Below are 27,549 nucleotides of genomic sequence, written 5' to 3'. Positions count from 1 at the left end.
GGAAGCGGCGGATAAGTTTTTAGCTGCGGAACAAAATGAAGAAAAGGAGCGCGGTCGTGCTTGCAAGGCCCCTTTCATGCGAAAACGGTGGCTTTTTGCCTCGCACAACTGCCAAGCCGGTTGCCTAACTTTCTCCTATTGAGATGCTGCGAAGACAATTCCGGTATCTGGGGCTCAAATTAAATTGTACGCAGCTTGCAAGGTGTGAATGATTTTTGCTCCAATAAAGATGGAACTGTAACAATCAATAAAGGAAAGCAACACATGGATAGGATTATATTTTAAAGCGAGATTAAAAATTTTTTGAGCTCATAAAAATATTTTTTGTTGTTTAAAAAAATTAAGGGCTCATATTAAATATTTTGTGAGCTCGTTAAAGAATCTTGTGAGCTCATATTAAAATATTTTGTGTTCTTATAAAAACATTTTGAGATCTCATGAAAATAAATTATGTGACCTCATATTAAATGATTTTGTGATCCAAATATTTCAGCGAATCAATATTGTTTTTCCATAAAACCTATTCGGGGAGCATTCCTCCATTTTCCAATCGTAGAATATTAGGGAGGAGTCTTAATAAATTTCTTAGAATTTCTATTAAGCAAAATGGTTCAAATGGGCAAATTATAACATATCCAGAAAAAAACGCTGGACAATTTTTTTTTCAATGGTGCGCACTTTTTGAAAACACTAGGAAAATTGTACACGCGCAAGCTAAAAAAATATAATATCTCTATATTATTTGAGGTCTGGAGGGGAGTTTTTGGAGCAATGACGGTGTTTATATGATTGGATTTATTCCTCACTGGAATTGTCGGTGGAATTTTCAACCAGCCGTCAATGCCAAAAATTAGCACAGGAAGTTGAGGAGAGAAGACAACAAAGCCTGTGAGATTAATTTTCAAGTTGGTGCGTGGTAGTGGTGCGCGCAAATGCGTGGAGAAGATTAAACGACGAACTTACTTTTAATACTTTAAGTGTCAGGCAGCGCGCGCGCCACCGCCTCCCCTATCCGTGCGCAACGTAAACGCAAAACTGTAGCAGAATATTGAAATGATTATGCTGGTGTTGAAGGAGGTGATGAATTAAATTGGGTACAGTGTGGCGATTAACCTGACTTTTTGCAGACTCGGCCAAACTTTCAGTTGATGAAAACTTGTAAGCAGATCCAAATATAAAAAAGACAAATAATGGCTGGACGCTTGCCTCTGGCCATTGTTCCTGCTGGCCGGTCTGACCTCGTTTTGTCTCGCCTAAAAAGATTATAAAAAATACTCGTAATAACGCGTTGTTGTCGCTGGGAAAGAAAAAGGTCACATCGCGGTTATGAGATTCGAAGAAATTCTAGCTAACATTTGGCCAAATAGAATGCCTTTTACTGTGTCTTTGGATACGAAACTTTTCCGTAAGATTTATTTGCACGTTAATAAAACGGTTAAAAAATATATAATATAATATTTATGCAATTATATGAAATATGAATAGGGCTGTGAAAAATTTTAAGACCGCCATGCATTGAAGTGCACATTAAAATGTGTTGCGGTATTGCGCAGCAGGAATTTATTAAATAGGTTAAATAGATAAAATAAATACGATAATTACTTCCCCTTAGCCTAGCTCAATCTTACCTGCTCTCGACAGTCTTGACTCTCTGGACTCTTCACCACGATATTTTAAAAACAGAAACGAATTGGTAACAAAATTTTCCAATTTTAGATATATGTATTATCATTATTATCATCTTTATTGTCTTTTGGCGAGGTCATACATCAGATTTTGTTACAATTCTAAATATATAATAAGATATATTTATATAATAAGATGTAAGGTGAAATTAAAGTTTCAGGATTGTTATTTAATTAAATTTGGATCATTGAGAATAAGTACGCGCGCAACTGAATCGAAGCGCTGGCAGGTGCCATCTATGAAAAGGCAACGTGACTCGCGCAACAGCTGTGAGCTGGACTGGACTGAACTGGCGATGTTGTTCAGCAAGGAAACCATTTCTGCGTAATTATTTTGTTCGTGTCCAACTCTCCAGGCTGCAGATCGGGTTCGAGGGTGAATTCAGTTTTGGCATTTCACCAGTGATGTCTTAAACGAGAGTTAAAATCCGCTGGATCCGAATCCTGTTGGTTCAGAGCGAATCATGGTGAGTAAAACCTAAATTTAACACTGTGCCATTTTTTATTGTTGTATGCGTTGCACATACATAATATTAAAATGTATGTATCATAACATTAGTGCAACACATCTCATGCGATAGGATAGAATGTCATGTCATGTACGTATTAATCGGTCGGTTGGTCTTTTCAGAGTTATTTTCCACTGAGCAACTTGAGACTGCGATGGAACACGATCCAATCGATTCTGCGGATACCGCCGACCGCGTTCAACCTGGCTGAATTGACCCAAGAGCGCACCCTCTTCGTCGCCGGCATTTTGGTCTTTTCGCTGATGGGCTCCTTCGTCCTTTGGGGACCGGCGCCCAAGAGACTCAAGGGCTCCAAAAGATCCAGAGGTGAGATAATTTTTACGTACCGGCCTTGACGTGCGGATTTTTTAATTGTTGTGAAAGTTGCTGGAGGAGAAATTAGTGTATTCATCCTATCCTAATCGTGTGTTGCAGCCGTGAAAGGTCTGGCGAATATGGGAGAAACGTGTTTCTTGAACACATTGCTGCAGGCTCTGGCCGCGTGCCCTTTATTTTGCCACTGGCTCGAGCAACATAAGGATTCGCGACTTGCGTCCGCCCTTCACGAAATAATCACTTGTAAGCAATTTTCACTCTCTTTACACGAGCTGCAGTGACATTTGATGCAATAATCTTGCAGTCGTAAACGGTTACGGGGCAGAGTCTGACACCGCGTTGTTCCCTCGGGCGGTGGTGTCTGCACTGTCGGCCCACGGCTGGTCCATGGGCCTTGGCCAGCAGGACTCGCATGAGTTGTTTTTCATACTGATGTCCTCATTGGAAGAGCAGGCCACTCCAGCGGTCCAGCAGACGGACATTTTGGCCCTGCTGGACAAGGAGCCCGGCGCCGATCAGGCGGAAGTCGTGGTGCAAGCCGTACGCCAAAACGAAAACGACGAGTCTGTAAGTTTTGGCCTTTCTCGGAAGAGTGGGGAATATTAAATTTCTGCACTTTGCAGCCTCCCAGCAAGGAATCAAAGAGGCCTTTCTATTTATCGAGGGCTGGCAAGCAAATGAAAACAGCAACTAGTCAAAAATTTGAGTTCCCTTTTCGAGGCCAGCAGCTCAGCCAGTTAACATGCACCATCTGCTCAAAATCGGTTGGAACCTGAGGCAATCATAACGAGCCAATCTTTCTAAACGAATTGCGGTTCTAGTCTGTGGTTCAGCACCAAGCTTTCGACTGTCTTTCACTCACTCTCCCCTCCAAAGGATTCATGTCCTGCTCACTTGACCAGCTCCTGTCCAGCTTTACAGCGCCTGAGCAAGTGAGCGGGGTCCTTTGTGAGCACTGCTCCAAAGGGGGCGGCTCTCCAACCAAAACTTCGTTTGTCAAGCAACTTAGTGTTGGCCGAGTGAGTAGCATTTTTTAATATTCTTGCGATTCAACACTGCCAAAAAAATTATTGAAAATTTATTGAGAAGAAAAAAAATAATAGTTTGACTGCCAAGAGTATATAGTCCAAACTGCCATTGGATAAATCCAATTTTATTTTGTGTAATTCCCACCTTTAAAAACTAAAAACTGAGCAGGAAAATGAAAATAACTTTTTTAATCAAATTAGGAAAATAATTCGTCCTGGTTCCGGCAAAATTGCGCAACTTTCAACAACCAAACGCGAATTTCAAGAAAAGGTCAGCAATCAATTCGACAATGAAAATTTGAATGTTTGTTAAACGTTGCGCAATTTTACCGGGACCAGGACGAATTATATGCTTGAAGTTCTTGAATATACGCAAAGCCATGTTCATTTTGGGGGTGATAAAAATAATTATTTAAAAAGCCTAATCATATTTGAGGAAAGATTTTTAATAGGCAGGAGTAAAAGCTTTCAATCCTTACCCAAAATAGATAGAGAGGAATATCGCATCGAGTTTACTCTATTACAAATTGTGAGTTAAAAAATAGATTTATAAATAACTCTTAAATGTTTGAATTGAGGGAGTAGTTTCCACTCATAAAAACAGAAACATGCAAAAATTCACATCCCTTTCACAACAAAATATCATATTTCTGTTTTTGGTATCATTTTTTTAGTTATAAATGGCAGCACATTGCAATAAATTAGATTAATATTATTAGAAAACCCTCCTGTTTTAAAGTATGGTCTCAAGGTATAAATTGAAAAATATTAATTGCAGCTTCCGAAAAGCCTGTGCATCCACATTCAACGGACATCTTGGATGAGCAATGGGCAGGCGTACAAACGTCGCGATTTCGTGTCATTTCCCGAGGTTCTAGTCATGGACAAGTTCACGTACTTTCACAAGGAGAGGCTGAAGAGGGCGCTGCTGAAGCAGTTGGTGCCGCGGCCGACTGAACTTAACCTCACCCCTTCAGCTGCGAACGACAACAATGCGGGTGACTCCTCTAAAGCTGTTGTCAGCATCGTCAGCGAAGTCATTGACGGTAACATGTAAGTTTCAATATGAAATGAATGAGGAGAGATTATTTTCATTGTCATTTTGTTATGTTAAGCAGCAACGATGCCAGACACAAGTATTTGCTGCAGGCGGTAGTGGTCCATATCGGAGAAGTCAACTCGGGACACTTTGTCACGTTTCGAAGAGTTCCCCAGCCTTCCAAGTGCCAAGAACAGTAAGTCACTCCTATAATTTGTCAAATTTTCCTATCTTCTTAAACAATCTACTTCTAGATGCAAATTTTTTGTTTTAAACTTTTTCATTTTAGTGATGTTTACGTAGGCCACTAGTCCCAAAATTTTCAATCTAGTACTAGACAGTTCTAACTATCATCAAATTACGGACTGGACAATTTTTTTTATAAATTAGTATAAATATTACATCTAAAAATATTTTCGATGAGACAAATCTATCTTGACTCTCCAACATTTAAACTATAACGTCCAGCTCATTGGCTCTTATTGCTAAGTCAGTTTAAAGGAGTGTCTAAGCAATGGGAGATATTTGACCATTCCTGGTATCTATTACTGGCAGAGGGAGTTTAGTTGATATAGTCTCGAAATGCTCAAATAGCGGTTTTCACACCTTTCCAGCATTTTCAATGACAAATGTCTGACATTTCATGAAAAGATCTTGATGCAGGGTGGCGAAAAGATAGCCACATTGGGCCCCATGTTATGGCCAAAAATTCACATGCGTCAGGTTTCAGTGAAACGAACTCAGGATTCCCGTTAGCCATGTTTTTAACAAATCACGGTACAGCAATGTAAACGATCTGCAATTTTAAATTTGATCCAATTGAATTGTGTGTTTTCTAATTTATTATACACAGACAAAATAAACGCAAATGTTTGTTATGCAGGTGGGTCTGTACGTCTGATGACCAGTGCCAAAATTCGTGTTTGGCAGAAGTTCTGAAGGCAGAGGCGTATATGCTGTTCTACGAAAAGATTGGTTGCAGCCTCGGTTTGTCCAGCAGCCAGGGCTGAATATGCAAATGTCGGAAACTCAAGTAGCATTATTGCATTTGGCTAGATTTAAATACATTAACAAGCAGCTGAAGAGCTAATTCATGTATCGATAACTGATTTGGGTGCTTATGAGTGTAAAGCATTTGAATATTTCTCTACGCCAGTTTGCTACATCTTCTGAATGATCTCTACTTGAATAGGCTCGAAATTATTAAATACAATATAATATATATCTTACAATAGTTTTATTTCTTTAAACAGAAAATCGTCACACTTAAATTAATGAGAATGTTTGATAATAACAGTTTTATGTATGAATCCAAATTATGTACAAGATGCACATGGCGTCGTATCGAACAAAAAATTGTCTCATTCCTTCGTTGGTTTCAATCTTTTAGAAGGCGGCTCACTGCTCTGCGAATTGGAATCTTCAGAAAAGCCAAGAGTGGCTCCAAATTCTGTCGGTCCTTGGGAGTCGCTTACAGTTGAGAAGCCTTTAAAACAATTATGCGATTTACGAGGAAAATTAAAGAAAATCCAATCAACATACATGTATTTGAGTCCTCGGCAAGCGTGAAGTTTGAATTGTCCAACGCTCCCTTCCTAGGCGTTCCATTTTCTTTACCCGAAGCCAATTCTTTAGCTTTCTTTTTCTGATCGTTGCTTGCAGTTATCGGCACCCATTTAAAAATCTTCATCGTCGTGTCTCCAATAGTCACCCATTTTTTCTCCCTGTTGTAGTTTTAAAGAATTGTTTATTTCAAAACAAGTCCTTATAGCAAGTCCTTACCATCGACGAACTTTGTCAACAACCTGCATAACCCTCTTGATGTCATCTTTAGCTCTGCTTCGCGTTTCTGCACGTACAGACCTTGACATCATTTTGGTGTTGACTTATCACCGCTAAAATTTTATGAAGATTCAATGAGCAAGAAGCTGATTTCATATCAATGCTCTTACAAAATATATAAATGCCAACTTGAAGGGCGAAAAAGACCCGGATAGAGTTCTATTGGTGCCTTAAAAGGAGTTTAAAAAAGCCAAACAGATGATGGACGCTAAAAGTGTAGCTAAACATAAGCAATGAAGGGGGTGTGGCTCTTTCACAAACCCCCTTTCCCAATTCTACCAAACATAGAGCCCCACCATCTGCCAGAAATATTATGGCGCGAAAGCTTGAATAATATTTTGTGATCTTATAATTTCAATCTGCAAAATGACGTTATGGAAAACTTTTCGCCCAACTCACACGTCTCACACTTCTCGCTAGGATAAGGTTGATTCTTCCCATCAGAGCGATAAGTTGTGTGAGTGATCGTGATCGGAAAGGGTGAGTCCAAGTGAGTCCCCCATAAGGAGATTCAAGAGATGAAGACTGAAGAGATACCAACCAATCAGAACATAGAATAACATTGATGGTTCATGCGGAATGCACAGTGGCGTCATCAGACGATCAGTTCATAAACTGTTTCGACTGTGTTTGTATGTGTACGCAAGCTGGAGTTTTACTACACCGAGAGCGAAGGAAAAGAGAAGGGAAAGAGAGAAGGGCGGAGGGCTTGTGTTGCTGAAAGGGAGAGGAATTTTGTTTTTGCTGCGCGACGAGAGGGCGGGCAGTGACGGTCGAAACCAAAACAAGACGCTGCACGGCTCACGGATTTCCGCTGAAAATTTTTACTTTTCTGGCTGGCTAGTGATGCGGTTTGGTTTCTGAAGCTGCTGAATTCTTGTGGATTCCCTGACAAGAGAAAATTATCACACAATCTTCGCAATGGCAGGACTGATAAGCAAGGATTACCTCGAGTTTTTCACGGACTTTGTAAACGACCTGAACGAGCACGACCAGTTACCAGTACCTGTTTCGGCTTACAATGTCGACGACGAGGAGCTAATTGGCGACTTTGTCAACTGGCTTCTGCAGTACCTCAACCAAAAGTAAGGTTTTATCCGCATCCTCTTGAACGCAGGAAGCAAACTATAAACTAAAGTAATTCCACAGGAAATTTGATACATCGTTGTTTTGTGCGTCGGATGTGCGTAGGAAAGAGTGGCTCGAAAATGTGGTGATGGTGGAAATAAAAAATTTTTGTTTTCGGCAAAATATTAATTTAGCGAGTCGTAAATAATTTTCGTGTTGGTTTAGTCTATAAATCGCGGCTAATGAGGAACCTGGAAAATCTGGCGTTGATAATTGATCGTAAAATTTATCTTTATCAGAGTGGAAATTTATGTATGTACTAGTTATCCCGCCATTAATCTCACTAACAATATTATAAAATACATATATTATTTGCGAGTTTAATGACCAGTGTCTATTTCCAGTTGTCACGTAGTGTTTTTGGCCCACCCTTTGTATCCCTGTCCTGCAATGGGATGCGTGCGTCTGTTGTCAAAGTCATTGTACCGGAAACAGATTGAACGAAAACGGAGATTGGCCAAAATTAAGGTTGCAAGCAGATGTTTGAAATTAATGGGATACGTGTGCATTGGCCCATTTTTATCATAATATTCCGTTTGATCATTACGCGCGTGAAACTCGAATGCCGCGAGAAAACGCATTGAGCGCGACCGAATTTTATTTCTTGATGCATGACTCCGGCCAGCAAAGTAATTCAATAGTGAGCAGTGTACAGAGTGTCTCGACTTACAATTAGATAGTTGTTGGTTAATGAATAAGATTCTAAGAGTAGCAAAATTTTCACGTCTTCGTATTTATGTTAGTGTTTGTTTGAAACTATTGAATCCAAAATTAAATAATAATTTGAGGTACAATAAACAGTAATAAGAACTTCTTATTTTTCTTATTCTTATTTAATTTTTTCTCTCATGTTTCTGTATGGCTTTAAGTTATTGGATCGATCTAGAATTCAGCTGTTATGCCGTTAATCCTCTTGTAACACTTTTTGTTCTGGATTTTTCAATCACTAAAAGTTTAAAAATTTTTTGTTTGTAATTTTTATGAATATTTAAAGAAATACCTTCTATTTCTATAGATTTATAAAAAATGATAAAATTAAAATAAGGCAAAAAATAAAGATCAATTGAAAGTCTTGCTGTTTACTGTGAAATAGTTGTCAATGCTTAGAATTTCTAAATTACGATTGTAGGCTACAATGTGCATTAGTCAAAACCTTGCTGCAGGCAAATTTCAATTTCCTCTCGTTGAGATCTATCCAACGGTGTATTCCACGTATTGGGGAAACTTTTGTATATAAAGGGAAATGAAAAAGATTTCAATTAGGGAAACAGTCCATACTATTTGAAAAGTATACTTACTAAACAGCCACTTTCCTCAATAATTTCACTGTCTTGGTCAATTTTAGCTTTAAATATAATTATCCTCAAGGATTATTTATGCAGTGGAACTAGGATTTTCTGGAATTTTGCACTATCAGTCCTCTTTAAATTTGACTTAAATATTTATTTACTATAGTTTGGGCCAAAACAAATAAGCTGTAAATTAATTAGGCACAATGAGGCATTGCTGCTGATATTATTAGTTTTAATTACTCGGGAAATGGACAGAAAAATATGGTTTATGGGCAAGGGCATCAACAGAAGGAGTTCAGATGCACAAGTCTATAGAGAAAAGAAAACTCAGCGCAATGGTTCGATGCCGGTGCCGGCCGGCTTCCTTTTGCAGTGATGAGCAAAACACTGATAATGATGCTGATGACGCTCTCGTATTTTCCGACTGGCACCAAACAGTCACTGACTCATTCACTCTCAAACAAGCGAGAGTTTCACGTAGTCCGTTCAAAATATCATCTAGGTTGAGAAAGAGGATTTTTCCCTTAAATTTACTGCACTATTGAGTTTAAAAAATACAAATTTTAAAGAAAAGGAGGGTCATAGTGGAGTTGTCACAGTACTGTTTTAAAATTTAACCATCGATAGAATTTTCAGAAATTATTTAGTAAAAAAATTAAATCAATAACGAAAATGATATAGTATTTTTAGTAAAATATTTGGCTATATTTATTGACGTGCACCACTTTCACCCAAGTGCCCTTTGATTCCTTTGAAAATCCGAGCTGGTGGTGGCTGCTGCCGCGATCAACGTATTTATTGATATTTTTATTATCGTTCCACAATACAAATGCATGCCATGCAGTGAGTGCTTCATCAGTCGCAATGATTTTTTTTCGTTTCACGGAATCGGAACGGGCACGAGGTCGGGCGGTCTGCGCTCATTCACCGCTTACGTGAAAAAGTACACACTGCCGGCCGGTCAATCATTTCACGCCGGTGCTGGCGCAAGGCGGCGTATTTTGCGCACTTGTCCGACTGCTAAAACAACTAGCTAATTGGCTTTCGTCCACATCTTTGATGCGCTTAGACACACACTATTGCCTTGATTGTTAATCGATGCGCAAACGCTTTGCTTTTTTAACCCTTGATTATATTTTTCACCTTAAAACGATTTTTCATTACAAGTTTGTTCACCAAAAATCTCTGAAGCCTCCTTTGACTAGGGCTACGAAAATTAGAAGTTAATTCGCTTTTTTTCGCACCAATTAAAATATAATATGTTTTAAATATGGAATGTAAAATTTTTTTTTTAGCAAAATTCGCCAAACATTTTAACAGCATCTTAGGTGTTGTTGAGGTAACATTTTTACCTCAAAGAAATAAAAACTGACTGTCTAAAAATAGCAACGAAACCGACGATCGCATGTGTAAAAAAATAATTTGAGTGAAAAACCAACCAGAAATAATTTAGGGCAAAAAATTAGGATCTTATAAGATCGTTGTAACGATTTTAAGTAGTATGGTTTACATGGCTTAAATTTGAAAGATTATCGTGCTCATTGATTGTCCCATGACTATTTGGAGCGCAAAAAAACAATTCACCGTCTAAAATTCACAGCCCTATAGTTGCAACTTTATTTAAAATCACAAACTCATAGCACTTAAAGAGGTTTAATTTAATTGCTGCTGATAAGATAAGAGCAAAGATGTATGTTTATACAACGTCTTCATATGTGTTGAGGGCAAAATTGAAACACTGGTGCTCTCACTTGTGCTGTGCTGCCTTTCGACCATGAATTTCTAATGTTTCGATGAAAGCTAAAATTAAAAATGCTGATTTTGCCTGTTGGTCATTTTACGCGCGTTGAATAATTCCGCGATCCCCGTGTACACAAGAATTACGGTTGCATCGTCTTCTACGTGATGTCATCCTCTTTCAGCTCGCTGTGCTGGACGAGGAATATTTTCTTCTTAATTCTTTGCTCGTCGGCACACAATGAGAATGCACAAGAAGGAGAATCTCGACTTTTATACTCGCCCTTCTTGATGTCACTCGGACATTAAAGCTTTATTGAAGCAGACACTGGGCCCGCTGTTATGATGACGTCACCCGTCTCAAACGAGAATTTATTTTTGGATTCTTGTGCTGATCAGCTCAGAATTGCGTTTTTGTACACCGTCTTGGAATTTAAATCGACATCTGGATCATTTAACTCAGAAGCGTGCGTGAACCTACATGCATTACTTTTGACCACTATTTTATTTAAAATTGATATTTCTTATTTCAATTTCATTTGAATTGTGGTGCAAGCTCTTTTGATCTACAACTGTATCTTCTTGATTTTAGTATTAATTTGTTTCCAGCATGCGTGATTTGGCTTCACGGGACAAATGTCTAGCGTTTCAATGCAGTCCTCGGTGCGGAGGCAAGTGGCCCTTGAGTGGGCTGGGTCCCTGTGCGGCCTGGTGCGCCCGTGTTATCCGTTCGCGGTGTTATTGGGACCCGGGTTTCAGCATTCGTGCTAGCACAGTGCGCGCCCTTCCCGGTCCTCGGACGGGGACAAAAAGAGCAAAAAAATATATTATAATTTATGTATAGTTCTTTATATTGGTAATAATAAAGAGGATAATGATAGTGATTAATTGGGCTATCATGCGCAGTTTAGATGGTCGAATTTTTTCTTACCTTCTTTCTATTCGTCATGGGACGATCTAATGAGCATCAATTAATTTTAGGTCATTTAAGCTACATTTAACACCGTCTAAAGAAGAAGAATGTTGTTCCTACGTACATAATTGTCTCATTACTTATGGATGTGTGCTGATTTGGGGCAGAGTTGCCCTGTCAGCCCATAATAAACTTAATTTTGAAACTAAAGAAGCCAAGAGCCCGAGGAAAGTTCACGTCAGGAATTTTTTCCCCAGATTTTTCGCCCAGAATTATTTTTGTTTTCGTAACCGGAAGTCGGTTTTGTGGACATTTTAGCCATATAATTGTATGTTTATATTTCTTCATGTTAGAAATGAAACTGTATTGCTACTCTTGAACATTTAAAAAAAACCATGGCGTCCGTTTTGATTGCATGCAAGAAGCATGAAAAAAGTAAAAATTCGAAGAAATAAACGAATCTTGTAATAATTATAATTAATAATAGCTTTCAATTTATATAAAAAGGAAATCACACAAAGTTTTTTATGTTAAAATTTTGAAGGTTGGAAGAGAAATATAAAAAATCAGCTACAAATTCTTAAAAAAATAGTTTTTGCATTTTGCGAAGTGTTAGAAACTAAAATTTTCATCGAAATTTCGACATAAACGTAAGACTTTTTTCAAAAAGCCATTTTAATTGAAAAACGTGTGTATTATTTGACTAAATACCGTCCATATATTGATGAATTGTCAATGAAGATACTAAAATAAAAACACCTTTAAAGTTCGTTCTGCCGTCTGTCACTGCCACCCAGTTCATCCACCAATACTCGCCACGCTTCCTTTTCTCTGATACTTTATTTGGTGAAAAGTTCCGTTTTCCTCGCCTCTGCCTCCCAATTAATTCTGGCTTTATTGCGTGCTGCATGCCCGGCGGCTAAAATGGTTGCGTTAATTTTATTCTTTTATTCCTCTCGCGTTGCAGACACTGCCCTCTGGCCCTGCAGGCGCCCCTCGTGCGATCCGTGGTGGACGAGATGCTTCGCTTCTGCAGACACGACCCGGAGGCCAATTCGCTCAGGGATGACAGCGGCCGTGAGTTGAACGCCACCCTATCCGCCTGGCCAACCCCTTATCACTACTGCCTTCCCTCATGGAGCATATGTGTCGCGCCAGAATGCGCTCAGAAGCACTTCCGGGCCTGACCAAATCGTTTTATTGGCCTCACGATTGCCCTAAACATTCTTGAGTTTTAAACAGACTCACGGTGTCGATGCTTATCTAATTCTTTCCGCTGGAGATGATTTGGGATCTCTCTTAAACTTTGGGTAGCATCTTATAAGGGAAGCGTACTTTATAATATAAACATCATTGCATTTTTTGCAACCATTTGGTAATTTTATAAAAGATGACAATAGAGGGATATTGTTTCCGTTTTTAAGGTTCACTAGACTTCGCCCCTGTGGTTGAAAATTCAAATTTTTAACAAAATTTAAACTGCCTTAAGTTTTTGAAAGAGGCGATCAGATTTCAACAAACTTTAATCTGCTCATGAAGAAGAATCGAATGATGTGTGATTTTCATACTCTTGCAAATGTTATATAGATTTTTTCCTCGAATTTTCCAACAGAATAGTACTAGGGGAAAATCGCATTCAGAAACTTAACGATTTGAGGTACATAGAGTTTTGCGCGAATAACTGGAAATTTTCCTCAGGCAACTTTTCATCTAATTTCATGCTCTGTAGGATAGAAGTAGGATTTTTTCGGATTTATAATAAGTGCACTCTCCTTGTCAGCTCTGAATATTTTGCCCCCTTTTAACTAAAACCAGCAAATCAGTTCCTCTCCAGTGCGTCGGAATGAATATTTCATTACATAAATCTGATCAGAATAATAATTCCGTTCAATTTCTCTCCATTTTTTGCCCTTCTGATCTCTATCCTGCGCTGATTAAAATTCTGGTCTGGCTTTTGGTAACGTTCCCTTCGCAGCACACTTGATGACCATGTAAAATAGTGCCGAGTGTAGAGTTTAATGAGAAAAACCGGCTCGTCGCCGGGGCCAGGCCTTTTTCCCAACTGAAATTGCTTCGTTGACATTTGCAAGACTCCGTGCTGCGCCTTTGTCTCGCTCTCTCTCTCTCTTTCTCTCTATCACACACACATACACATTCGGCTCTGGGTAGCAATTGAAAAGCACCCTTGGCCGTCGAGACGAACCCTCTCAGGGGTGCCAGAGCGAGATGGAGATGGGCCAGATACGCCGCGCTGAGACACTTTGTCCTTCACGCTCCAAACATTCGTCCTCTGGCTAAACCAGAAACAACGTTGTTTAGCAACCAAAACTCGCGAGATTTGAATAGGAGCACTGTTGCTCGAAATTGAAGCACTTAAAATTATATTGCGACCAAAAATTAATAAAAATTTGCCTATGGAGCTTGAGATTAGATGAAATGAGTAAAATTCATGACACATCAGAAAACTGATAGAATTTTCAAGGTTGTAAATATTCCAGAAAATTGTTATCTCCCATATTTACAAATTAAGTCTTTTAAAATATCGACTCGTATTTACCAGAACATTATATGCAACCCAGAAAAAATTTAATGGCAAAATAGCTTGACTTAAATGAATATTTTCTTGGAAAAAACTAAAACTCTGCCATAAACCGTTTCATTTCTGCGTGCAATTTTTCTTAAACGATTTTTTTTTAAATCACAAACGTTTCCAAACGTATGAAAATTGGAAATCATTCGATATGTCTTGCTAAGCAGATTCCAAATAATGTAAAGGATTTTGGAAAGGGACCACTTATTAAGAAACTATTGCAGGTTGAAATTGGTTAGAATTTTGACTTAAAATACGGAGGCGTGAATATAGCGAACCATAAATAAACGGCTATCCCTCTGGAAAATTGAAAATTGGAAAATAACCTTATATGGTAGCGAAGAAACACCACAATTTTAGGATTAAAATGTGTGCTCCCTTGTTAGGTGCAAACAATGCCTGAAAGATTTAGGTTAAATTAAAAAAAACTGGAATTTTTTACTTATCTATTAATTTATTGTAACAGCCCAAAAGCAAATAACTCGCACAAATACACAAAAATGGCCGCTTCCATTACAATATGGTACATCTGACTGAAACCAAATTTGAGTTAAATGTTTTATTGCAGAGTTCAGCCAGCTGAGACTGATGCAGGCCTGCATGGCGCGGGTGAACGCACTTTGCGTCAGGTTGCACCAGGCCCCAGAGATGTTTGTGCCACCGCCATCGCCGAAATTCACCCCTGTGGCCTCACACGCTGTGCGCAGCAGTCAGCGCCGCGGCATGGAGGACCGGCATGTCGTCGTCAACGACTTCAACGGCATCTTCAACGTTCAGGTATTGTTAAGTTATGTAAAATAACCTTTGAATTTTAATGTGTTATGGAGCAAACAAAGTAATATTTGAATGTTTATTTTACAGAATTATTATCTTGTGGTTAAAATATAATTTATTTGGTTTTTCTGTTATATCAAATAATTTCTTGATAATACCCGAGGCACCCATTACAGAAAACGGAATAATATATTTTATAACACTCTGGTATAGAGCGACTGTACAATAAAAATTAAGGTTTACTTAACTCTACTTCCCTTCATTTTAAACTATCTGGAAATGAACTTAAAACTGATCACATTCAGCAGAAAACAATTTGTTTTGTGTATTGCATTATGCTAATATTGAAAATGTACAGTGTACAGCATAGATAATAATAAGTAAACTCACAATTTAAGAGAAAGGGTGGACAATTTGTTTTCTTAAATTCAAGAAAAAAAGGAAATTCTAATTTTCTCTTAACCTTTATAGGATGACACGTCGGCCAGTTTCTACGCAGTCTTTGACGGTCACGCAGGAGCCGACGCGGCTATCTTCAGTGCCTCACACGTCCACCAGTTCCTCGCAGAAAGCCAGTTTTATCCTTCTAACCCAGTGGAGGCTCTGAAAGACGCAATTTTACGCACTGACAATTTGTACCTGAAGAAGGTAGCAGCAGAGGTATGTCTTGAATTGGAACACAAACCGGAAAAATATTCTTATAATATATTTAAATATTGCAGCCAAGATACCAGAGTGGCACAACGGCGCTGTGCACCCTGCTGAGAGGGAAGATGCTGCATGTGGCGTGGGTGGGCGACTCACAGGCTGTGCTCGTACGAAACGGAAAGGCTGAGTCAGTTGTTGACCCGCACAAACCAAAGAGACCAGACGAGGAGGCGCGAATCCATCAGCAGGGTGGAGTAGTCATTTTCCACGGCATGTGGAGAGTAAATGGACAGCTCGCAGTCTCAAGAGCGATTGGTAATGGCAATAATAGGAGACATGAACACATTGCAGCTCTTTTAAATCTTTTATACTATTTACAAAAGGTTGGATAAAGATGGGATAAGAGTAAATCTCATGGATGCATGGAATAAGGGTGTAACAAAATCTTATATTAATTAGGGATGTGCATATGGCCGCTATACTTGGCTATCAAATGAAATTATTAAACATTCTAACACATTTTGAGAGTAGATTTTTTCTATTATATCAGAAAAACCAATAATCGTAATTTTTAAACGGAATTTTTCCTGAAAATCTCAAAGGAAATTATATATTTTTGTATTTTCGATATTTTCCCAAACTTTGCAACCTTATTTTTTTCTAAGGGACGTTCCTTTATCAAAATTCCCGCCAGTTGCGCCTTCATCCATAAGAAATACAATGGTTTGTTTAAAATTATAAATTACAAATTAAAAAAATCGGGCTTTTTTCTAACTGTTATTTTGAAAACATCAAGTAATAACACTTTGGCACTGGTACTGGTAGCATTTAATAGATCTGATAGATTGCCAAACATTTGGAAACCGAATATTCTCGTCAAAATCGATTACATTTTTTTCCCTAAGACATAAAAATAAACGTCTGTGTTAAGCAATTATTGATTAGTTTTGCACATCACTAATGATAAAGAGATATTCTTATGGCTATTGATTTTTCTGGGTGTTTCCCATGAAATGATATAAAAGTTATATCAGTGTTTTTTTTAAATATTCTAGTGTTGTGTGCCCTTTCAAACTTTTGACACATAACAGAGATTAAACTATCAATAGATCACAACCAATATTGCTCTCCTTTAGAGCTCTTAAATAGATTCAAATTTTCTATTTTGAATGTTGCATAGATATCAAATTAGGGCCACGCAAAATATTAAATCTTTTTATTGTAGAGGTATAATAAAAAGATTTAATCAAAATCATAAGCAAGTAACTATACAACAAGCAAATCAGAAAATATCAGTTTGTAGTCACCGTTTATTCTTGGGTAACGCTGATCAAAGAAAGTTGGCAATAGGTTTGAGGAACTGTTTACAGAGGGCATGAGAGCGTGATTCACTCTCCTTGCTTGTACGGCATGCGCCCCTTGCATGGCACCAGCTGAATCATGCTACTTGCAAAACTTTTTGAAACCTGTTAAAAGAGTTAATAATGGTGATAAAATATTATTGATGAAGACAATATTTTCCTCTTAAAATATATTTAAATAGAAAATTTCTGGCAACATTTGGAATAGTTATAATTTAAATTCTCAAAAAAATAATAAGAACCAGATTATTGTCTACGATTTTTTTGCTTGAATTCGATTCCTCTTGTCGCAATCTTTCCAACAGTGTGCAAATTATGAGGTAAATATTCCGTCTGACGAGATATATCATGATTTTCAACAAAGAGACAGTTCTCACTGCTAGATTAGCATTTGTATACTTTTGAGACGACTTTCTCAGAAATTTAAACGGCGTAATCTGGGAAAATTTTAGTTTACCAAATTTTCAGAGTTTAATTCAGTGAATGATAGGAAATTCTGCACTGATCGAATTCAAACATGGGTTTCATTGGAAAATATTTAAATTTTCAGGTGATGCGAACTTCAAACCCTATGTGTGCGCGGAGGCAGAGGTGCGAAGCATACCCCTTCGATCAGAGGAGGAATTCCTTATAATGGCCAGTGACGGCCTCCTCGACTTTGTTACCCCCCAGGAGGCTGCGTACGCTGTATTTCAGCAGTTGCGTGACAATCACGGTAAGACCCGTTTTTGTTTTCTTTGTAATCTGAACATCAAACTGCGCATTTTCTCTTATGGTACTCCTTGAAATGTAAGTACATACTACTCCAAAAGGAGATAACCCGAAACAGCTGATCTGATTTTTACTCAAGTGGTTCCCACCAGGAAATAAATTACATGTAATAAGCAGTGGAGTTAATGGGAGGTGGAGCCGGCGCAGTTCTGAATTTCTCACAGGTCCCCTTCTTAATCACAATGGCTATTTTCACAAACAATGGAATAGGAGTGGTCTGTGAGACTCTCCTTGTTCTCAAACCTGCGATGAGATTTAAATTTTGAAATTTTGGACAAGTTTGACTGTCCGTGCGTAACTTTAACCAAGTAACCAACCCAAAAAGCCTCTATGAAAACCAAACATATTGCCTGAAGAATGAATGAATGCGCTGCTCATCAAGACGAGAAACAGAAGCCCTTGAACTATTTATTTACTCCTTTCGCATGCACAAGGAGAAACCTCACACCGGCGAATTTTGCTTAATAAAAGTCGTGTTTTCTTGCAAAATCGGCCCGTGGTATCGAGTTACGGCGCAGCAGCAGCGATAATCGCAAGCAAAACGATCCGCTGGTTGCCTCAATCGGGATGTAAGGCGAGCCGGCACGAGCGTACTCGCTGCCTACTAGCCGCGAGATGCAAACTATTTTCATCTCGCACTTTTCTGCACCCACTGTGACGACGCTTCACCATTTACGGGCTAATTTTAACATCCCCCGTGCGCTCGCTGGGAAGCCTATATAAAACGCACGCCGGCCGCTTTTCCGACGTTAGATTCCGAATAGTCGCTTGCGTCGCCGCTCCGCGGAGAGAATATAGTGTGTGTACAGCGAGTGCACTCCCCCACTGCAAGCAAGGGCCTTCCAGTTCCCCGCTCGCCGCCCGCTCGCGTCTGCACGACTCTCTCGCAATCAGTGGTCGTTGAGCCTTCTACAGATAAACTAGCTGAGTGCCAAATTTCTGTTGTGCGCCAAGCAGAAGCAGCCAAGCACCAAGGGCGTGTGTTTTCAAACCACTGGCAGGGTATGTACCAAAAATGTACAATTATTCAATTCTCTATAGTCAAGGATAAAGGGCAGCGGCAGAGTGCTGATAGCGTTTACTGTTCAAAATTTAAATCAATCAAGGCCAAGCTTTTGTAATTATTACCGTGATAAATTTATCTGTAAATTTTTAGGGTTTTTAAAAGTAAATATGTAACAAAAGTTTGAAATAAAATATGAGGGAGCTGCAGCGGCCTGCACGTGAGTGAAGATTCGGAAAATAACCTAATCAAATTGAAGCGTTTTAGAAGACAATTGGTAACAATTTTTAAATAAATTGAAAAATCAAGACGTAAGATGGGTATGTGTTCCTCTCTCATCCAGCCGTCATGGACAGGGAAACCATTGAAGCCTATAAAACCTGCTGCTGCTTCTCTTTTTTTCTCATTTCACGGTGCTCGGTGAAGAGGAGCAGCAGCAGCAGCCAAAGGAAAGGGTTATTCCACCGGCGTGCATGACTTTCTTGTAGATTCGGATGAGCGGACGTGAAAAAAGTCGGCTTGCGGCTGGCTTGTCTCGCGGCCAGCCAGCGAGGAAAGAAAATAAGTGGGTGCTAGTTATTAATCCGGAGCGTGTCCATGTCTGCCGGCCGGCAGAAAATGCGGCCAAACTGCCGGAATTAGCGTGACTCACGCTGGAAAAATGGAAAATGGGCGTCGGCATGGTCGAGTGAGCCGCTGAAATTCAGGGAAGCACGGCTGCAGGCCTTGGACCCAAATTCCTATATTACAGCAAATGCGCCGAAATTGTGTATAATATTTTCATTGCACGTTTTATCAACCAAATAGCATCATGACAAAACTTATTATTCAGTGTTTTATAAAAACCATGTTGACGGTCTGGTTTGACTGAAGCCGATAACATATTCATGATAAGCTTACTTAGATATTTTGTCTGAAATATTGAGAATATGCAAGTTACGAAATTTTGAAAATTAGGAAAGGGCTAAATTTACACAGATCGCCGTTTAAATTTTTGAGAAAGTCGGCTCTTAAAGTTTGCATGCTAATCAAGTGACGAGCACTATCTACTTTTTGAAAGTCATGATTTATCTCTGTAGAAGGGAAATTTGAATCATGATTCTTGCACCGTTGGATAGATTGCGACGGAAGGAATCGAAATCAAGTGAAAACCCCATTATTTTTAGAAAAATTTGTCAAATCCTGGTATTTTACTCTAACTCAGTTCTGATTGTATTATTAATCAAACTAAAACTCGATCAACTGCTATTTGTGGTCAACAATTCTAATTAATTTCAATCATTGACCTTTAATCGCCAAACACCTTAAATCTGCACAGGGGAGCATGATCTAAATGGTTCCAGATCCAGTTTAGAATTGTTAACATTCGGTTGAGCAAATTCGACTGAATGCTAGGCATTCAAGACCTAGGATAAGCAGTGCTGACTGAATGCCTGCTGAGCCGCACGCCACTTAGCCATTCTACTATAAAGTGGAATATGATAACAGAAGCCTTTGTGGACCGCGTTCTTGGAATACAGTCTGAAATTTCTGAAATTCGGACTGAAATGTCACGTACACGCGTGCATGCTAATCGAGACGGGACGACTGCCTTTATTGGCCATCCGACTGACTGACTCGCTTTGCTTTACCTGCTGGAGCTTGAAAGTGCCTTTTTTGCGCGACTCACGTCACGTCCTTGGCAGAATGCAGTCTAGTGCAGCCGGTCCGCCGCTCAATGCCAACCGAATTCAACGCATTTCTGCGAACCACCTTTTGTTCCCACACTGCACAAAGTCTCAGCAGCCGCAGCTCGTGCCGTTGACTGGTACTTTCTGCAGGGGGGTGTGATTGCGACGCACAGTAAAAAGCTTTGAATTTAATTTTTGAATGAATATTTTTTTTATTTAGCTCATACGTGTACAACAGACTTAATAGAAAAAAACAATGATAAAAACAGGTATTCACAATTTCATGTTGGCTACAGTATTTTTACCACAGTTCAATAAATATGGTTAAATAGAATAGGTCAATCGCAGTTGTAATAAAAACAGCCATACGGCACAGTTTTTTCAAATTGAAAAATGTAAGCCATGGCAGACGTGTCGTGTGAACGTAAACGAAAACAATGTCTGTTTGTGAAAAAGGTTGACTTCCAGTTTTGTACATCCATCGCAGGAGTGACAAAAAATTCAGGATTTGGGACATTTTAAAAAAGCTGGTTCTCTATGAACTTTTTTTTACATTTCTGTGCAAGATAGCTAGATTGGATGGTACCCTAGATTTCAAGAATAGACAGATCGAATTTTCGTCTTTAAGATAATTATATTTTTGTAGCGTTTGAGAGGCAAAATGTCCGCTTCTGTAGCTAGTTATATCCTGAAAAGTTTCTCACAAAGAGCCTCAGCCGCTTTTAATTGATGGGAATTTTCCAAATCGTGCTTAGAGGAAGTAATTTTTTTCCTCTCACCGCGGCTGACAATCAAAAGTGGAGCAGGTGATCCCTTGTCGAGATCTGCGCGTCATGTTGGGCCGATTAATCTTTTGCCTTTCTTTCGTTCGCTATTCGTCTCGCACCGCTTGGCTATTTGGCCACAAGTGATAATAATACACACGTGTGTGCATGTGCATGAGTCACACTGCTTCGTGCACACCCAGCGCAACTGTAAATAACAATGGCTTTGTTGCCTCGCGAGTTATGTCACCGTGTGGCATTGCTGGCGGATAATTCATTCGACGCGCACTTGCTTCGCGGCGTGTGTAAAAAAGGTGAAGAAAAAAATGATAACAGCCTTCGAGATCAGCGTTCCTTTAAAGCCCAATTCCAAGGCCACACTCATTGTTCATCAAATCGTTCGATATTTGCCCATTATTTTACTCCTATCTTCGGGCATTTTCTTTTTCAAGGATCAAGGGGCTATAAAAATTTGGTTCATCCGAATTAGAAGCTGATGTTATTGTTTCGCGAGTGCAGCGAGCGCAACGGACGAGTTTTTTAAGTGAGCAATTTATTTGTGTCGTGAAACATTAAATTGTTGTGGCAAATATACTGCAGACACAGCCTCGATTCACTCCCTTTAATCCTGTTGTAGTGCGAAGGCAATGAAGCTCGACCACTGCCCATTTGCGCTGACGAGCGCGAATTTCGTCTTCATTACCACTCGTAATTCAATAAGCGCTTATCGCATCGTGAGTGTGTATGCCCTCCTTCCGGCCAGGCGGGCACAACAATGCACGAAATCAGACGAGAAATTATTGCTAATGCTCCGCTGTCGAAGGACACGCTTTCGTAACTCTCCAGCCAATTTGCCATAGAAACCGCAACGAGGATAGCGCGCATTCCGCAGCAGCAGCAGCATCCTCTTTTCTAGATCAGACACTACTTGTTTTTCGTCTCTCGCGTCATCCTGGCAGCGGCAGATGGCGGGCATATGGGTCCTTTGCATCTGTCATCGTCGCTGTCCACATATTCTCAAAGCCAAAGGGTTGTCCCGACGCGATTGTTGCGCCCATCGTGTGCGTGCACGATTATGAATATAGGGTTATCTCTCTCTCTTTCTCTCTCTATTCCGTTCTGCTTATGCGTATCGAGGCGAGCTCGCTTTTTACTTTTCTGCACCGCTCCAAAAAGCGCGCAATATGGAAAGAATCTCACGATGCTAATTAGCGGGCCACTGCATGCGAAGTGTGGCAGTCGTGGCATTGAAAATTTTGAGTTCCTGAAATAGATTTGTGCAGAGAAATGAGCTACTTATAATGGTGCTTAACAATTCGAGCAAAATAATTGATGTTTAAGTACAAAATAATGTCATTTCCGCCGTGTTTGTTTTTAACGTCTCATAACATATGGTTCCAAAACACAAATTTGAAATAGAGGAATAAAAAGCACAATACTATTGAGTTCCTTGTTAAATTATGTGGTTCTCCCTTACAAAGTCGCACTTGTCAGGAAAGAATTTCCTTGTAACTAAGAATAACCCGCTTCGAGAAATTCACAAAAAAATGTTAGCCTTTCAGTACAAAATCACACTCCAGAGGTTCCACCATTGTGGGAAAGCGCGCTATTAGCTCTTTTATCATCATCACCTGTCTGCCTCTCACTCCTGCTCTCGCATTTCGGCAATTTCAGTCTGGTCTGGTGGGCCATTGTTTGCTGGAGCCAGAGCATGACTGCCAACTTGAGCCCTTGAGCACGTTAATCCCGAATGTTGGGATAAAAGTCTGAAATTTTTCCTCCCTCTCGGTCTGCGCGCGCTGTTATTCCGAATTATTTGTTTATTCGGAATTTCCTGCGAGGATAGAGTCTCTCGCGTCTCGCGCGCGTCTATTTTAGGGCCGCCGGCGTTTTTTCCCTTTGCAGCACTCATTAACCATTCTACCGGAACTGACGTCAGAGCATGTTAGCATTTAATTTTTGCCATGCAGTGTACTGACCCGACCGACGTGATGCTCCGCGATAAATAATTCAACAGACTCGATGGAAATTACAATCAAATGCTTTTTTCGCCATTAAAAATTTAGGAGACCGTTGCTGGAAATTGAAACTGCATCTGCACACGAACGTCGTAACTTTTTTACTGGCGCTGCGAGTAAAATTGCACTCCCCCGCCGCTGCTCTCGCACCGACCCCTCGTATTGCATTATTCATTTCGCGTGTGCACGTTGGCCCCCGCCGCACCCCCAGCGGCTCTCTGCGAACCAGCCTAGCATGTAATTGCTACACACGTGTACGCCACGTCGACAACACCAAATTTCACCCGCATTTGCATAATTTCAATCAAAATGAATCCCGAAAACTCTTGTTTCTCACTTCATCCATCACGCCCCCTTTATTTTTTTAACCGATTGAAGCTAATGCTACAATTCCGCATTGTAAGCAGTTTGTTTCACATTGAAAATTCCACTACAATCATGTGAGCATAATCAAAAGGAAAACTTCCAAACTCTCATATTTTTGTATAATTAACCTAATGTGACTTTCACTAGACGAGACGTCCCTTATTAATCCTTTTATTCAAAAGTGCACATGCAAATTACTGTTTCCATTGACTCACTTGACCGTTCACACGAAAACTCGCACGCTTGTCGTGTGAAATGCAAAGTTCAGAGTGCAGCAGAATTATTACCCAGCCGAGTCTCTGTGAATCTCTTGCTATATCACACGCGACGACTGATAATTACAAACATGTACAAGTGCAAGTTCCCAAGCAGCTCGTTGCCGGCTTGCACACCTGGACGTTTGCTTCCTGCTGAAACAAGAGATTTCAGTGGTTGCAACTCGATATTTTGCAATTACCAACCCCTTGCAAAAAAGCTTATAAGCCCGGAAAAGGAAGTTGGCAATGTTTGCTCCCTCCGCAAGGAAGGAAAGGCGTTTGCACTCTAAACGGGGTGAGTCGACAGGGGTTGTGGAATGTGTGTCGCCCATTAAACGCTTTACGAATTCAACGTGCTGTGAAAACTCGTGATGCGAACACTTTTAACAAGATTTCAAATGCGCAGACGGTTTTTTCCGAGACTGATGCCAGATTAATCTCTTTGAAAACGAGCTGAGCTTTTTGCAGACTGAACGCAATAAGAGCGAAAAATTGTTAGGGCTTTTGAAATACATGAGACTTCAACATTCCTTTCAAAAAAATCTATCAATATCCTGTCGTTACTAAAATACTGACAAATGCTAGAAGCAAATAATGAAAAATCTCATGCGTACCCCCATTCGTTTGGCTCTCTCATCGCGCATTAATTGCCACAGCGTACCCGGTATGGCTGGCAGAGCAAAAGACAGCGCTGCCATTGATTGAGCCACCATCGGCATCGGCCGTCATTTCGGGTAGAGGGAGGCAAGGGGTTCCCGAGGGGTTGTGCAGACACGCGCCAGACTGCTCCTCGGGGATGCTGAGTGAGCGCGCGGATAGATACACTGCACTGTTATTTTCCGCATGCACTCGGCGGTCCCGAATCGATCTGACCGAACGCGGGGGAGGGCAAATAATGAAAAGATAATGCGGAGCGCAAACAGAATTGCAGTCGTGCTTCATCTCTGAGATGCAATCTCGCTCTCCGACTATTTAACGCAGTTGAATCCAGCCGCACTGTTGAATGTCATAATTGCAAAATTGCAGCCATTTTCCATTGAGAAGAGTGCTGGTCGTGCTGGGGCGAGAGAGCATCTCGTCTCAGCAGTGCGGATGAAACCCATTTTTGCCGGCAATCATCTGTAAAACGTGCGGCTGCAACGACAAAAAATACTAATTGATATGCGGCAGTGCATGAAAATATTCTTCATTGACCATCTTTGTTAGCAACACACACATGTTAATTTTGTCACTCTACAGTTGTTGTTGCTCTTTTAAAATTTCCATTTGAATGTTATTAATAACTTCTCGTACAAAATAGCTAAATAATTATCTTGGCAGTGCAGCGATAAAAATTTAAAAGCGAGCAATGCTGATGCCCTTCACAGTTGACCTCTTCACAGTCTGTTTGTTCAAAAGGCTATGAAAGAAACAAAAACACACAGAGTGCTCAACCCCCATGCAGCGCGCTGGCGAACCGAACTGGCGCATGAAACGAGAAATTGTTTTTGGACAAAATCAGGGAGCCGTAATTACGCCCCTAGTTGCATCGTAAAAGTGCAGCTGCACGCAAGGGAAAGCGTGAGAGACCTGGACTATCGGGCTGATCTTGATGACAGCCATATTTTGGTTTGTTTTATTAAAAATAGATTGGGTTCGTGGAATGCGTGAGGTATAGGATGTGCCGCTATTATCCATATCACAGTCGCTGTCTGTTGGTTCGGATAATGAGCCGTGAATTACACTCACTTGCTGGCTAGCGGCCCCTCCACATTATCTTACTCCCTTTTTTTAAGCTTGGTGTCAGGAGTCAGGAATGCCCCATTATTTACCTTTTTATCTCATCCAGCCAAAGACAAAACAGTCTTGAATTAAGGTGTGGCGGCTTTAAACAAAGCAACTATTTAACTGTCACAAGGTATTGCGAAATTTCGAGAAGGGTCTCTCTAGTAATTTGGTTTTTTGAAATTTGAATGAATGGAAAATATTTTTAAATAATAGAATATTAAAATAAATAGTAAAGCAAATGTTAAAGCAATTTCATATTGGTGCGGCTTTACATCAAGTTACATAATTGCTATTTCTTGCAGTAGTTTTTTTTTACAAATAATTTTGTGGAACGCATATGGCAATGTTCTCGTTTGAACACACGGTCTGTTTGCAAGAGAGAAAATTTATTGTGAAGTAGATGATCTAAAAAATTGCTCGAGTTATTCAATCGAAGAGATTCTCTACTTGATGCTGGAAAATATCTAAGCGGTGTCGTAGTGCTCCATTTTAAACTGCATGACGCGCCGACATGAGCGTCGTCTCGAATTTAAGCAAAATTTATTTGCGGAGCCGCCTGCTGTCCGAAGCAATATCCGTTGGCTGTATTAAATTTATCGTTGCTTTGTTTCACGACAAAAAAAAATTCAGTGCTGCTGACGTTTGAAGTTAATAACAAACAGATTCAAGGGTTAACGCAGCGGCAGCAGGAGGAAATGCACACACATGACGAGCGAGAGATAATGACATGGCCCTGCACATCCTTCTAATTAGTTACACCACACAATCAGCAGGTACCAAGCGAACATGGCCGCGGTGAAAAAAAGTAATCGTGGCTTATTCAATGGATTTAATTGCTCTCAATGGAGCTGCACTCGTTATATTTGCTGACGGTATGCCATGTATGACTAATTATAATGTGCGCACGCTGCCGGTAATGGTCATTCGTGGCTTATTTGATCAGATAATGCACAGGCGGCTGTGAGCATGGAAATTAATAAATGCTTTGCAGCATTCCGCGAAATTGCTAAAACAAAACGCGGTGCGGCGAGTGTCCTTTTGGTGGCGTGACAGTTATTGCATGTCCTGCTTCCCCTGGAGGGCTATGCTGCATCGTTTCAAATTATGGCCCCCCGACCACGTTTGGCCGCGACTCAAAGTCGCACTTCGTCCGATTGTCATTTTCTCTCAAAAGTCACGTATAGCAGAGAACTTTGCTTTTCGCGCAATTACGTCACCCTTTCGCAGCCGGCAGCGAGTGACTCACCGCTCCTATCAACACGCCCACTGAGGTGTTGTAAAATATTGCATATCAAATATTAATTGTTTATATTAGCGGTGAGTTATTAGGACGCTGATGTCACACGCCCTACCAAGACGAATTTTAATCGCTTCAGCAGCACCGCAAGCTTTCACAGCTAGTGCCCAACTAATAATAGACACTCTTTTCCCCACTTTTTCATGAAGGATGTTTACATTTCAAGCACTATTTCATCGCAAAGACTAGTTTTCCCATTATATTTCATTTGGTAGAATGATAAAAGGAAAATTGCCATTCTAAAATATTTTTTCGCTCTATTCCTGGCAAATTTAGTCGTTAAATTAAAGCTAAGAGATTCATTTTAAATTATTTAATTCACATCAGTCAAAATTGCCTCCGCTTGAATTGCAATGCCAGTCTCGCGCTTTTTTAATTTCCCAGCACGTATCAATTGAACTTCCTGCGCGCCGAGTTCAAATCGCTCATCCTCACCAACCCTAATGATCGCGCGGCACGCACACCGGCAATATAATATTCCTTTTCGGTAATCGCCATTCAATGCATCTGCCTGAATGCCTTTTAAATCCAAACCCACCCAGAGTGTGCCGAATGGAAATTGTCTGCCGGTACCCATCTTTTTGGCTGACGAGCGTTGCTGATGCGGAAAATTGCTCGGTTCAACTTTTTTCCTGGTGACGAGCACAGCTAATGGAATAGAAACTAACGCACGTGCCAAAAATTGCTTTGCTAAAAGGTTTGAAATGGTGATTGAAAAGGTCGTCAAAGACACATTTTTTACCACGCGAATGAA

At 40.1% G+C, this 27,549-nt stretch overlaps 3 protein-coding genes across 4 annotated transcripts in view; 2 read left to right on the top strand and 1 right to left on the bottom strand.

The window, feature by feature from the left end:
• The first annotated feature begins 1,952 nt into the window (after positions 1–1,952).
• On the top strand, positions 1,953–5,821 carry Usp30 (ubiquitin specific protease 30). Of its 2 annotated transcripts, none has more exons than XM_065476725.1 (9): positions 1,953–2,152; positions 2,317–2,521; positions 2,630–2,773; positions 2,835–3,097; positions 3,154–3,294; positions 3,352–3,549; positions 4,337–4,611; positions 4,677–4,793; positions 5,481–5,821. In XM_065476725.1, exons 1-9 carry the CDS (start codon positions 2,150–2,152, stop codon positions 5,605–5,607), a joined length of 1,473 nt encoding a protein of 490 aa, XP_065332797.1. In that variant the 5' UTR covers positions 1,953–2,149; the 3' UTR covers positions 5,608–5,821. The 2 variants fall into 2 exon arrangements, with proteins under 2 accessions (XP_065332797.1, XP_065332796.1); XM_065476724.1 differs by having other exon boundaries at positions 4,674–4,793.
• BCL7-like (chromatin remodeling complex subunit BCL7B-like protein) lies at positions 5,818–6,728 on the bottom strand. The gene is made up of 4 exons (XM_065476733.1): positions 6,550–6,728; positions 6,380–6,492; positions 6,140–6,321; positions 5,818–6,083 (listed from the first exon to the last, which is right to left on the bottom strand). The coding sequence occupies exons 2-4, from the start codon at positions 6,469–6,471 to the stop codon at positions 5,959–5,961; spliced, it is 399 nt and encodes a 132-aa protein (XP_065332805.1). The 5' UTR covers positions 6,472–6,492; positions 6,550–6,728; the 3' UTR covers positions 5,818–5,958.
• A 337-nt stretch (positions 6,729–7,065) lies between these two features.
• Positions 7,066–27,549, top strand: part of LOC135934757 (titin-like) — a 38,163-nt gene continuing 17,679 nt past the window's right edge. The window contains exons 1-6 of the mRNA XM_065476720.1: positions 7,066–7,524; positions 12,477–12,586; positions 14,668–14,876; positions 15,345–15,533; positions 15,596–15,836; positions 17,433–17,597. Coding sequence (XP_065332792.1) covers positions 7,361–7,524; positions 12,477–12,586; positions 14,668–14,876; positions 15,345–15,533; positions 15,596–15,836; positions 17,433–17,597 — 1,078 coding nt within the window. The 5' untranslated portion in view covers positions 7,066–7,360. The remainder of the gene's footprint in view (positions 7,525–12,476; positions 12,587–14,667; positions 14,877–15,344; positions 15,534–15,595; positions 15,837–17,432; positions 17,598–27,549) is intronic.

This window comes from Cloeon dipterum, chromosome 1 (assembly GCF_949628265.1).
Source record: "Cloeon dipterum chromosome 1, ieCloDipt1.1, whole genome shotgun sequence".
Lineage (NCBI taxonomy): Eukaryota > Metazoa > Arthropoda > Insecta > Ephemeroptera > Baetidae > Cloeon > Cloeon dipterum.
Note: the sequence above shows the minus strand (reverse complement) of the source record. Positions and strands in the feature narration are given on the sequence as shown.

Bases quoted from the DNA above. Each gene is read 5' to 3' on its own strand.
- Usp30 (XM_065476724.1), top strand. The intron at 4,612-4,673 runs GTAAGTTTCAAT...TGTTATGTTAAG, and splicing joins GAAGTCATTGACGGTAACAT to CAGCAACGATGCCAGACACA. The intron at 4,794-5,480 runs GTAAGTCACTCC...TTTGTTATGCAG, and splicing joins CCTTCCAAGTGCCAAGAACA to GTGGGTCTGTACGTCTGATG.
- BCL7-like (XM_065476733.1), bottom strand. From the start codon at position 6,471: ATGATGTCAAGGTCTGTACGTGCAGAAACGCGAAGCAGAGCTAAAGAT. The intron at 6,322-6,379 runs GTAAGGACTTGC...AAACTACAACAG, and splicing joins GTTGACAAAGTTCGTCGATG to GGAGAAAAAATGGGTGACTA. The intron at 6,084-6,139 runs GTATGTTGATTG...ATTGTTTTAAAG, and splicing joins TGCCGAGGACTCAAATACAT to GCTTCTCAACTGTAAGCGAC.